General features: G+C 42.0%; 3 protein-coding genes across 3 annotated transcripts; all 3 read right to left on the reverse strand.

The window, feature by feature from the left end:
• Positions 1–3,744: 3,744 nt before the first annotated feature.
• LOC138877388 (pollen-specific leucine-rich repeat extensin-like protein 2) lies at positions 3,745–4,447 on the reverse strand. The gene is made up of 2 exons (XM_070156996.1): positions 4,283–4,447; positions 3,745–4,182 (listed from the first exon to the last, which is right to left on the reverse strand). The coding sequence occupies exons 1-2, from the start codon at positions 4,445–4,447 to the stop codon at positions 3,745–3,747; spliced, it is 603 nt and encodes a 200-aa protein (XP_070013097.1).
• A 2,601-nt stretch (positions 4,448–7,048) lies between these two features.
• On the reverse strand, positions 7,049–7,471 carry LOC104234425 (uncharacterized). The gene has a single exon (XM_009787987.1). The coding sequence runs from the start codon at positions 7,469–7,471 to the stop codon at positions 7,049–7,051; it is 423 nt and encodes a 140-aa protein (XP_009786289.1).
• Positions 7,472–10,339: 2,868 nt separating this feature from the next.
• LOC138877389 (uncharacterized) lies at positions 10,340–11,026 on the reverse strand. The gene has a single exon (XM_070156997.1). It carries the CDS (start codon positions 11,024–11,026, stop codon positions 10,340–10,342), a length of 687 nt encoding a protein of 228 aa, XP_070013098.1.
• Positions 11,027–12,647: the final 1,621 nt, after the last annotated feature.

A 12,647-nucleotide genomic window follows, 5' to 3' on the forward strand; every position in this document is an offset into this window, starting at 1 on the left:
TCTAACCTAGACAAAACTGAGATTGTCAACCTGGGAGATGCAGAAAATGTCAAAGAAACGTGCATCAGTGTTCATCTGTCACCATCAGAAAAGAAAGAGTACACGGAATTTCTAAGGGAATATGAGGACATATTCGCCTGGTCTTATGATGACATGACTGGTCTCAGTACATCTATTATAGCTCACAAACTGCTAACCGATACGACATGTCCACCAGTAAAACAAAAGCTCAGGAAGTTCAAACCTGACATGAGTTTGAAAATCAAGGAAGAAGTCACCAAGCAAGTCAAAGCCAAGGTTCTCATGGGAGTAGAGTACCCAACATGGTTAGCCAATATTGTGCTAGTGCACAAGAAGGACGGGAAGGTTAGAGTTTGAGTTAACTACCGGGATCTCAATCGGGCTAGTCCGAAAGACGACTTCCTGATACGCTAAAATTACACTTTAATAAATAGTGTAAGGCGATCGGTGTCAAACATAATAACCCAACAAGGTTGGGGTCGAATCCCACAGGGAATAGGTGTGAAAAGGTTACTCTTATAGTGTGTTGCTCCACTAAAGTCGTATCTCTATTCGGTTAACAATAACAAGAGAATGGTTTTATAGTAATAAGAGTATGAATTGAGTTTGTTTGAAAGTATCAACTAATTGGAATATTTGTAGAGTAACTAATTGGATTAAAGAAACCAAGGTTATGTCCCCTTTAATGGAGTGTAATGCTTATCGGTGTTAATATGATATATTTCTAATGGAAGGTTCTTTTGATATGCAAATGATATCTAAGTGACTACCCAATATTTCCCAATAGTTGAGTAGTATTTTCTCTTTATAATTTTCCAAATATAAAAGAGTTGCAATTTAGAACCATCAATATATACCAAGTAAAACCCACTTATTCCTAAGTGATTATATTAAACAAGATTTAAAGCCTTGAGTCATTGATATTTACTTCTACCAAATTCTAACCCACTTTCCCAAGCAAAGCAATAATTTAATGGCACTTGTTAATGTTTGCAACCGCCAACAATAAATGAAGAATGAGAAGTAAATAAATATCAATCAACCATTATATATATATTCAATGTTAAACACCCATTAGCATAACACCCATTTAGGGTCCACAACCTTAGTATTTAAAGTTAGCTACTCATACTACAATACAAAAACCAAAGAGTATTTAATGTCATAAAAGCTTACAAAGTAGAGAATCTTCAGCCAAAAGCTTCCAAAAATGAGGAATATTAATGTCTTGGAATGCGGTTCAAAGTCTAGACAAGATGAGCCCACAAAGGCATCATAAAACTATTTATAGTGGACTCAAAATCGGGACAGAAAATGGACAAAAATGCCCTTTCAGGTCTGATATGCGATCGCATTCTTGTCGTAGAGCACGTATGCGGTCCGCACCTTGAACATCCTCATCGCGGACTGGAACCCTAGTTTACATGTCTTCTTCGCATTCCAATTATGCGGATCGCATTGCAGAAATGCGATCACATTTTGCATCGCATCTTCATCCTTCAGTGACCTTCATGGTTGGTTTGCGGTTCACTCTGCGGCTCACATATTGGTTCTGCGGTCGAATAATGGACCGCATTCTTGACTTGAGATTTAACCCAGATCTATGCTTTTGTCAACGATTTGACGTGCATTCTGCGGCTCGCATGTCTGATCTGTGATCGCATAGTGTATCGTAGACCAACATTTTTGCTACATTTTGCTATTTTCTTGTATTTTTTCTTCCATTTCCATGTTCTTGGGTTCTCGGTCCTTATGTACTGTAGAATCAACAAAACTACATAAGTAACGGAGATAATTGCATTAAACAAGCTAAAATCTAAGCAATTAGTATTGAAATGTGCCGAAATTCTCCGGCACATCAACACCTCCAACTTAAACTCTTGCTTGTCCTCAAACAACTAAAACAAACTTAGCCTATTCTAGACTTTATTTACAAAACATGAAACGATAATGACTACGGGTGGTGTTCATTGCTAGTACTTCAAGCATGCATCTATAATTGTTTTACCCATCCTGAACTGATAGAATATACAAGGAAAACTAATCAACTTGTGAACCTTGAGCCTCAGACATTGTGACAAAATGTTACCCTCAGCTGAGTGCAATTGCATTTGACTCAAAAGCTCAACTTTTGTTTAACTCCACAGTTCATGTACCCTCACTAGAAAGAAGGTTCCAAAATCACAATATTTACAAGGACAACAAAAAGGGACAGTTTACAAATACACTCACTCTCAGAAAGAACTTCACGTGTTACAACATTTCATACCATAAGCTTGCCCTTATTTTAATTCACCGCTTATTCAAGAATGTTCGGTTGGAGGTCTCATAAGGACTTTTTAAGCTTATAATGTAGGTTTCGGGAAGGGTTGGATAGACATTTGGGTACAAGTGACTTCACCCTCCTTGAACACTACTCACAATTTTCCATTTTTTTTACTTTGCTTCTTTTCAAACCCTCATAGCCTCATTTGCGTCTAGTTTCCAATATAGAACCACCTTACATACCTCTTCTAATTTTATTCAAGGCTCCATACTTTATATACATACACATATTTTCTCTTCTTTTTTGTACACAAATCTTTCTCTTGTTTTTTTTCTCTTTTGGAGCTTGAATAATCTAAAACAAACACTTTTGAGGCATGTGGTCCTAACTCAACGTACAACCTTACCAATATCCACTGTGACACCACCCCCAACTTAGGCTTTTAGCCTCATTCTCAATGTTCAAGGAGGGACGGGTTCAAGAGAGGGGATTATTTTACAAGGGAGAGGTTTGTAATGAGTTGGCCAAAGAAAAGGCTTAAAGGCTCAAATTGGGTACTAGTGATATTATTTATGTACAAGTCGGCTTGAAAGGCTACAGAGGTCTAGAAAATAAGACAAAGAATGCATAAGATCATCCCTCCAACCAAACATACTATCATTAGCATTGAAAGACTAACCGGGCAAGTTCTAGATGATAGAAGTAAACACGAAAGTTATATACACATAGAGAACTCACACACACATGGTACACGAACTGTTTCATTCACATAATTTGATGCTTTCGAGTCAACACTTTGCAACTCAAGGCTTTTATCATAGACACATGTATAACTCTAGGTCGCCATAGAGTCACAGAGCGAGCCTCAAGTTCACAAAGTTGACCACAAAGACTAATTCCCTTAAGAAAGTTGTCAATCTATCCATCATCGGGAAAAGTCGACAAAAACAATATTTTTTTTATATGTGGAAGGGTATATGCTATGTACAGACACACATGCTTGATACTAGGCAATTACACCAAACCGGTCAAAATGATTCATTCTACGATCCTGGTTCTACTATTATACCCTTGGGAAAGAACCGGGAGAAGAAAAACCAAGAGGAATTGATTCCTAATCACTATCTACTTGTTTTTGTTGTTTTTCTTTTATATGGACAACGGTATCATATTTAACCAGGAGAAGAAAAACCAAGAGGAATTGATTCCTAATCACTATCTACTTGTTTTTGTTGTTTTTCTTTTATATGGATAACGGTATCATATTTACACAATGCTATTATGAACACAAAAAACACTAATATTAATATCATCACGAATTTCATAACACAAACTCATGTACCGAAGTCATACTAATATATACAGAACACAAAATAAACATAAGTACAAGAGTCTGATTGTAACATAAAGATATGCATATGTACAACAGTTTCCAATATCACAAAATATCTACAATGCTACCCTCTACCCCCAACTAAAAGCATGCATTGTCCCCAATGCATTAAAACAGAGAGATAAGTTTGAGGGGAGCTCCCTGAGGCACACAAAGTGCTATGGGAGTTAGTAGCTGGCTGAGTACTGGAGGGGTCACCCTCAGATGTGGAAGCTGGGACCGATGAGAGCTCGGTCTGAGGAGTGACCTCTGCTGATGGAGTAATGCTCTCAGGCTGGTCCAAAACAGGAGTTGGAGCTGGAGCTGGAGCTGGTGTTGGAGCCTGAGAGCTGCTACTCTCGCCCACTGATGGCGGGGTGACTGATGGAGCTATAGGGCTGGCAATATCTACTAGAGACCGCTGGATCGCTGTCTGCATATCTACTTGTTTCACTTCTGCAATAGCAGCCTCCTCAATAATAACATCCTCGATAGAGGCATCCGCAATCTGCTTTCCTTTATCCTGAGGGCCATCATCGCTTGAATATCCAGAACATTCCTCATCCTCGCTCTCATCTTCTGATTTTACCAGAACCTCCGGACTCCTCCCCAGAATAGATCACAATATGGGCTAGAGGGGCTTTAGGCTGGGAAGCTGCAGCAGTAGGAGGGGCAGTATCATTCATCAATGCAGTGAAGTCAAGACCTAAGTCCGGAGGTGTTGTGCTTTTCACCTGATCACCATCTGTGGGAACGAGGGATGATAGATCTAACTCCAAGTTCTGCATATTTTGGAGCTCGGTCTTCATAGAAGCAACCTCCTTCTTGAGTCCAGGCAACCCACTAACTTCACCCCTCTCTATCTTCTCCACCCTCAACTCAAGTTACTGTAGACGATCCTCATAATTTGACTGTTGCTGTTGGAGGTCTGTCACTGAGGATTGCATGTGCATCAGGGCTTGTTTAATTAGATTTGGCAATGTATTCAAAAGCTGATCTACTTTGGCATTGGCATGCTGAGCCAGTAGACCAAGCTTCGAGACAGCAGAAATAGTGATGGCAGGCTGGACAATGGTGGACTGAGAAGAAGGCTCGGAAGTGGAAGTGGGGGCCTCTGTAACCTAAGGAGTCACTGGTGTCTGGGAGTCACTGTGCTCTAGATCAATCGGATCTTGGACCTGAACCTGTGATGGGGCAGCAGCAACAGTGATACGAGAGATATCCATGATACGTGTGATATCAATATCCCTCGTTTCCTTTCAAGTTTTATCAGTTGGCAGGATGGGAACTTTCACAGCTTTACACAGAGTTGTGATCAGGCAACGGAAAGGAAGTGAAGTTGCATGCTGCATTGCTCGGATCCCTATTTCTTGGAAGATCAACGCTCCCACATCTATCTTGATACCAGTCATGATGCAAGCAATCAGAAGGGCCCTCTCGATGGCTATTTCAGTTTCATTTTGAGTTGGTACCAACCGAGAAGTGACAAAACTGAGCTAGTAGCGACCCTCTCTCGTGAGATCTTCCTTATATATCTTGTGCTGAGGATCGACCCAAGCGGGAGTCGCTTTTGCTATCACTGAGGCAATCCATCAACATTCATTCTCCTTATTTTTGAATTTTTCAGTGTACTCAGCTGTGCCTTCTCTCCGTCCTTTGACTTAGAACTCATTAAGGGCCTCAATGTTGAAGAAAACAGTCTTTTCCAGGACAAGCACTTGGTCGGTGAAAACTTTGTTGCATTTGTGGTATTTCATCCTGGAGGCCCCATATGTGCATAGAATTCCCTCACAAGGGTCTCATTCTACTCCGTGGGTGGCTTAGTGAAGTTCTCCAATGTCCGTGTTTTTATGTTTTCCAGGATATGGGGGTATTTGTCTTTGAGCTCGTTCAAGCTCAATTGTTTCTCACCCAGGATTTTGCGCTTTGTGAGCCCTTTTCTAAATACCTCCTTGGACCCATCAACCCCAAATCGGAGCTGGAAATCTTCACCTCGTTTCCTTCTCTCTTCAGCCTCTATGTTGATTGAGGGCCTGAGCTCCTCCGCCTCAGACTGGGAGGGGCTCGGCACGTTGTCCTCTATCCGCAATCGCTTACTGATGGAAGCTCGCCTTGATGTAGAGGATGAGCGTCTCTTTTAACCCATATTTGCACAATGGTGAAGAGTGAGTGACATCATTAACAATACGGAGAAGATACAGATGAATCAAAGGCAAGAAAGAAAGTGCGATCTGGTCTGCGATCACAAAACCATAATGCGGACCGCAGACTTGTCGTAGATCTTATAGTCTCAACTGGTGGTCTCATTCGGTGGTGAGTTATGCGGTCGCATAACCACTATGCGGACCGCATATCCATCGCAGAATTGACATGGCTATATGGTTCAAAACTGAAATCTCTGTATCACTCTGCCGTGAATTTGTGATACGCATGTCAAATATGCGATCGCAAAGACACCACATTTCATCATCATCTTCAGAAGATTTAGGGTTTAGTTGTGAGGCCAAAATGCAGACTGCATTTTCACAATGCGGGCGGTAGATACCTTCTTCTACACAGGTCACCCAAGCTTTCAACAATGGCGGTCCTATTTCATTCTACCCCGTACCCCAAATTATTTTCATCCCAAAAGCATTTACACTACAGAGAAGCAACTACACAAGCATCTAAACACATCTTTGCACAGGATTTAAACGAAAAATCTCTGAACCTACAGTGGAAATCAAAGATAAAATGAGGGAGAAACGGGTACATACCAGCAGAGTTTGATGATTGGGATAATGAGTGTGACAAATGGAGTCCTTTGGTTGCACACAATTTGAGCTTGATTTGGTTCGAAGTCTGTTCGTGTTCTTCCCCCTTTTTGTTTGTTTTGTTTTAAGTAAGTGAGAGACGAGAGGGTTATGCGAACTTAGCTTGTTGATTCTGTGATGGATAGGACACCGCATAACACACAGTGCGACCACATGTGTGTTATGCGATGAGGTTAAGGACCAAGCCGAAGGGAGGAAAATGCGGTGCAAAACGCGGTCGCATTAATTAAATGCTGACCGCATAATGCACCACCTCACCGCATTTTCAACCACAATTTTAACCCAAATCTCTGCTTAGGTTTGCGGTTAGAGTGCGGTCCGCATAGCTAAAATGCGACCGTATTTGTGCAACAGAATTCATCTAGTGGTTTATCTTCCACTTTTTATGCATTCGTACCAATTGTTGTGATCTTTTGAACCCCCTGCACTCTGACACACACTTTAAATAGCTCAAATAAATCTATCTATCAAAAACTAAAAATTCATAGAACAAAAGAGTGTTACCACACATGGGTTGCCTCCCATGAAGCGCTTGATTTAACGTCGCAGCACGACGAAGTTGATGTTCCTTTGGTTTCACTCAATGGTCGGGCATGGGCCATTTTTGAGAGCCAGCTGCTCCACCAAATATTTTTCTCCATCAATGCCCAAGTAGTGCTTGATGCGTTGGCCATTTACCTTGAATGTCCGGGACCCATCTGTTGATTCTAATTCCACCGCTCCATAAGGAGAGGCATTGACCACTTTGAATGGACCGGACCATTTTGATTTAAGCTTGCCTGGAAACAATTTGAGCCTTGAGTTAAAGAGCAAGACCAAATCACCCGTCTTAAACTCTTTTTTCAAGATCTTCTTGTCATGGACAAACTTCATCCGTTCTTTGTACACAGCTGCACTTTCATAAGCATGGAACCGGAATTCCTCCATTTCATTGAGTTGTGTTAACCTCAAATTTGCAGCTTCCGCCCAATCTAAGTTTAGCCTTTTCAACGCCCACATAGCTTTATGTTCTAATTATACGGATAGATGACATGCTTTACCAAAGACTAGCCGATAAGGAGAAGTACCAATAAGGGTTTTGTAGGCCGTGCGGTGTGCCCACAATGCATCATCTAGCTTCCTTGACCAGTCGGTCCTATTTGCATTCACAGTTTTTGCTAGAATGCTCTTGATCTCCCGGTTGGAAACCGCAACTTGACCACTTGACTGCGGATGATAAGGTGTGGCCACCTTGTGCTTTACGCTATACTTCTCAAGCAGCCCCGAGAATGCCTTGTTACAAAAATGAGATCCACTGTCACTAAGGATGGCTCTAGGAGTGCCAACCTAAGTGAATATGTTTTTCTTCAAGAAGGCGGTCACACTCATTGCCTCATTGTTTGGTAAGGCAACTGCTTCAACCCATTTGGACACGTTGTCCACATCTACCAAGATGTATTTCATCCCGTGAAGTCGATTCCCCACATGTCAAAGATCTCTATATCCATCACAAAGTGCATTGGCATTTCATGCCTCTTGGAGATTGAAAATTGTCATTGACATTGGTCGCAAGCCTTGACCATTTGATTGGAATCATGGTAGATGGAAGGCCAATAATACCCATATTCAAGAACTTTAGCCGCCGTTCGATATCCTCCATGATGACCCCCAACCGGTGAGTCATGGCATGCCTTGAGAATTGGCATAACCTCTTCTTCGGGAACACACCTTCTGGTAATATTGTCAGCACAAAAACGGAACAAGTATGGTTCCTCCCAATAGTATTGCCGACAGTCTCTCGAAAACTTCTTTCTTTGATAAGATTCCAATCCATCCGGGATAAGTTCACTAACCAAGTAGTTAGCAATATCGGCATACCAAGGAGAAAAAGTGCTAGATAATGCCAATATGTGCTCATTAGTGAATGCATCATTGATTTCAAGATCTCCCTGTGGTCTCCCTGCTTTCTCAAGCCTTGACAAATGATCCGCAACTTGATTTTGAGTTCCCTTGCGATCTTTGACTTCGAAGTCAAATTCTTGCAACAAAAAGACCTATCGAATTAAACGAGGCTTTGCATCCTTCTTTGCCATGAGATATTGAAGAGCCGCATGATCAGTGTATACCACCACCTTGGACCCCAACAAATAAGCCCAGAATTTTTCAAAAGCATACACAATAGCATGAAGCTCTTGCTCAGTTACCGTGTAGTTCATTTGTGCCCCAATGAGAGTTTTACTTGCATAGTACACCGGGTGGAGAACTTTGTTATGATGTTGGCCAAGCATTGCTCCAATGGCTATACCACTGGAGTCACACATGAGCTCGAAAGGAAGTGACCAATCGGGCATGGCAATAATGGGTGCCGTGGTGAGCCTTTACTTTAACTCCTCAAAAGCTTTAAGACAGTTCTCATCAAACACAAACTTGGCATCCTTTTCGAGGAGTTTGCACATGGGGTTAGCAATCTTGGAGAAGTCCTTGATGAAATGCCTGTAAAACCCGGCATGCCCTAGAAAACTTCTAATACCTTTCATGGAGGTCGGTGGAGGAAGCTTAGAAATAATCTCAATCTTTGCCCGGTCGACTTCAATAATTTTGTGCCCAAGCACAATGCCTTCGTCAACCATGAAGTGACACTTCTCCCAATTTAGCACAAGGTTGGTCTCTTCGCATCACTTAAGCACTTGTCTAAGATTGTCAAGACAGTGCTCAAACGAATCAGCAACCACCGAGAAATCATCCATGAAGACTTCAAGAAAGTCCTCAACCATGTCGGAGAAGATGGACATCATACACCTTTGGAAAGTGGCCGGAGCATTGCACAAGCCAAATGGCATCCAGCTAAAAGCAAAAGTGCCATACGGGCAAGTGAATGTAGTTTTCTCTTGATTTTCTAAAGCGATGTTGATTTGATTGTAGCCAGAGTAACCATCAAGGAAACAATAAAATGACCTCCCCACTAGCCGATCAAGCATTTGATCAATAAAAGGCATAGGGAAGTGGTCCTTGCAAGTAGCACTGTTAAGTTTTCGATAGTCCATACAAACTCGCCATCCGGTCACAATTCGTGTTGGAATGAGCTCATTCTTCTCATTTTCGATCACGGTTATGCCGCCCTTTTTTGGCACACATTGTACTGGGCTCACCCACGAACTGTCGGCAATGGGGTAAACTACCCCGGCATCCAACCACTTGATAATCTCCTTTTTTACTACCTCTTGCATTGACGGGTTCAACCGCATTTGATGTTCCACACTTGGCTTTGTTTCGCTCTCCAGTTGGATTTTATGTTCACAAATTCCTGCGGGTATTCCACGAATGTCCGCAATGGTCCATCCAATGGCTTGCCTATGTTCTTTAAAGACTTCCAACAATTGGTTTACCTACACATAATTCAGGAAAGACGAAACGATTACGGGTAAAGTATCATTATAGCCAAGAAATTTATACCTTAAGTGCGGCGGGAGAGGCTTGAGCTCTAGTTGTGGTGGCTCAATGATTGATGGTTTGGCGGGAGGTGTGGCCCTATTCTCCAAGTCAAGAGAAAGCTTTGCCGGAGTGTAAGTATAGGATCCAAGACCCTCCAATGCATTTACCGACTCCATGTCCTCACCATCAAAGTTTACCAAGATAGCCGCCAATGCCTCACCAAGGCATTGTTCTTCCATTTTCAATTCGACGGCATCTTTAACCTCATCAACCACATCTATCACTGAAATGCTCTCATACTCATGGGGTAATTTCATACCCTTGCTCGCTTGAAATGTGACTTCTTCATCATTCACCCAGAACTTAATTTCATTTTGCTCCGAATCCATGAGTGCTCTTCCCGTGGATAGGAATGGTCTCCTCAAGATGATAGGGATCTCTTTATCAACAGCACAGTCAAGAATTACAAAGTTGGCGGGCAATCACATCATCAACAATTCCTACGAGTCGCTTAATAGATCGATCGACCATTTGTAATCTCATGCTTGTTGGCCTCGGCATCCGTAATCCCGCTTGCTTGTAGATGGCAAGTGGCATCGAGTTGATGCTAGCCCTATTGTCACAAAGGGTTTTTGCAAAGTCACGCTCCCCGATAGTGTATGGAATAGTAAATGCTCCCGGGTCCTCTTTCTTTTGGACAGGGCTTGTGGCAATAATAGAGCTAACCCGGTGAGTCATGTTTACCACCTCACTCTTTGTGGTCCTCTTTTTGGTGATCAAATCCTTCAAATATTTGGCAAATCCCGGCATTTCTTGAAAAGCCTCCAAGAATGGAATGTTCACCGACAATTGCTTTACAGTATCATAGAATTTCGCAAGCTTGCTATCATCAACCCTTGTAATAAGTCTTTGAGGAAAAGGCAGAGGAGGTCTAGGAATAGGAGGTGGAGCTTTTGATGTCTCCTTCTCCTTTTCCTTCACCCCTTCTTGGTTCACTTCTTGCACCTTCTCTTTTTCCGGAACCCTTTTAACTTCAACAACCCCTTGCTCTTCTGCTTCAACTTCTTGTTCGGCTTCTTCCCCAACAACCTCTCGCTCAATGTCACATTGTAAAACCTTCCGACTTCTAGTAGTTATTCCCATGACGTGAGAAGTTGAGCCACTTCCATCACTCTTCGGGTTCGCAATGACATCACTAGGAAGTTACCCTTTTTGCTTTGGGTTTTGCTCTCTTGAAAGGTCTTTCATTTGCATCTCTAACTTTTGGATAGATGCGGTGTGAGAGCCAACTTCGGTCATGTTTCTCATGGACGTGTCAGACTTTTCTTGGTTTTGCAATACTCTTTCAAGTATGCTTTCTAACTTTGACTCACTTGACGACCCTTGATTTGCATAATGACCTTTTGGGGGAACATATGGGTCGGAGCTCCGGTTTGCAAAGTTGTTGTTGTTGTTCCAATTTCCTTGATGCGAGGTACCTTGATCATTTCTCCATTGTTGGTTGCCTTGCCCTTGCGGGTTTGGCCTCCACTGGCTTTGTTGCCCTTGACCATGGTAGGGTTGCCTTTGATAGCTTGCTTGAGGGTTGTTGATATAATTTGCTTCCTAAAAATTTTCATCTAAGATGGGTTGGACATCTTCCACTGCATTCACTTTCTTTATCTGATTCTCGGTAAACAGCTTTGTCAGCACATTTACATTTGTTGCAAGCCCGACAATCACTTGATCCCTCTCTTGATTTTCCTTGATTAAGTTGCTCAAGGAAGGAGAGCCATATGAGATTCCTCTGGTAGTATCCTCTGAATTCCATGCTTGGTTGTGCTTTGCCATTTTGTCTAGGATTTGTGTCACTCTTGCAAATGATTTGTCCATGAAGGATCCGTCAGCTGCATTCTTGGCGATGGCTTGGTTCATGGGATCCAAACCCATATAAAATTTTTCCAACAACATGGAATCCGGAAAACCATGGTTTGGAGACCTCACAAAGTATAATTTGAAGTGATCCCATGCCTCATGCAATTGATCTCCCTGTATCTGCTTGAAAAAGAAAATATTATCCCGCAACTCAGACTTTTTGCTCTACGGGAACCACTTGGACAAAAACGCCCGGACAAGTTCAGGCCAAGAATGGATAGAGTTGGGTGGCAGATTCTGGAGCCATTTCCTCGCATCCCCAGCTAGAGAATACTTGAAAAATCTCAACCTCAGGGAATCGTCAGAGACATTGTTTTGTTTGTGCATTACACACACACCCAAGAAATTCCTAAGGTGTTGTGTTGGATCATCATATGTGGAGTTTCTGAAAAATCCTTCTGCCTTGAGCATCAGAATTAGATTGTGTTCCACTTTAAATGTTGCAGCTCCAACAGTTGGGGGTACAATGGTGTTAGTATCCTCAATGTACTCCTCAATGTACTCCTCAATGTCTGCGAAAGGATTCTCTCCCATTTCTGTCTCCACATCATCACCATATTCAGAAATGTTTTCCTATAAACACCAAGCAAAGCAAGAAAAGTGTGATGGAATAGAAATAAACGTTAAGTAAAGTACACACTAAATAGTAATTTCAAAATAGTATTCCCCGGCAACGGCGCCAAAATTTTATACACTCAAATTAAACTTTAATAAATAGTGTAAGGTGATCAGTGTCAAATATAATAACCCAACAAGGTTGGGGTCGAATCCCATAGGGAATAGGTGTGAAAAGGTTACTCTTATAGTGTGTTGTTCGACTAAAGTCGTATCTCTATTCGGTTAACAGTAA

This window comes from Nicotiana sylvestris, chromosome 9, assembly GCF_000393655.2.
Source record: "Nicotiana sylvestris chromosome 9, ASM39365v2, whole genome shotgun sequence".
Classification (NCBI taxonomy): Eukaryota; Viridiplantae; Streptophyta; class Magnoliopsida; order Solanales; family Solanaceae; genus Nicotiana; species Nicotiana sylvestris.

Coding starts and splice junctions, on each gene's coding strand:
- LOC138877388 (XM_070156996.1), bottom strand. CDS start 4,447: ATGCAGAACTTGGAGTTAGATCTATCATCCCTCGTTCCCACAGATGGT. Junction 4,183..4,282: donor AAGCCCCTCTAGCCCATATT/GTGATCTATTCT, acceptor GATGGCCCTCAG/GATAAAGGAAAGCAGATTGC.
- LOC104234425 (XM_009787987.1), bottom strand. CDS start 7,471: ATGTGGGCGTTGAAAAGGCTAAACTTAGATTGGGCGGAAGCTGCAAAT.
- LOC138877389 (XM_070156997.1), bottom strand. CDS start 11,026: ATGGGAATAACTACTAGAAGTCGGAAGGTTTTACAATGTGACATTGAG.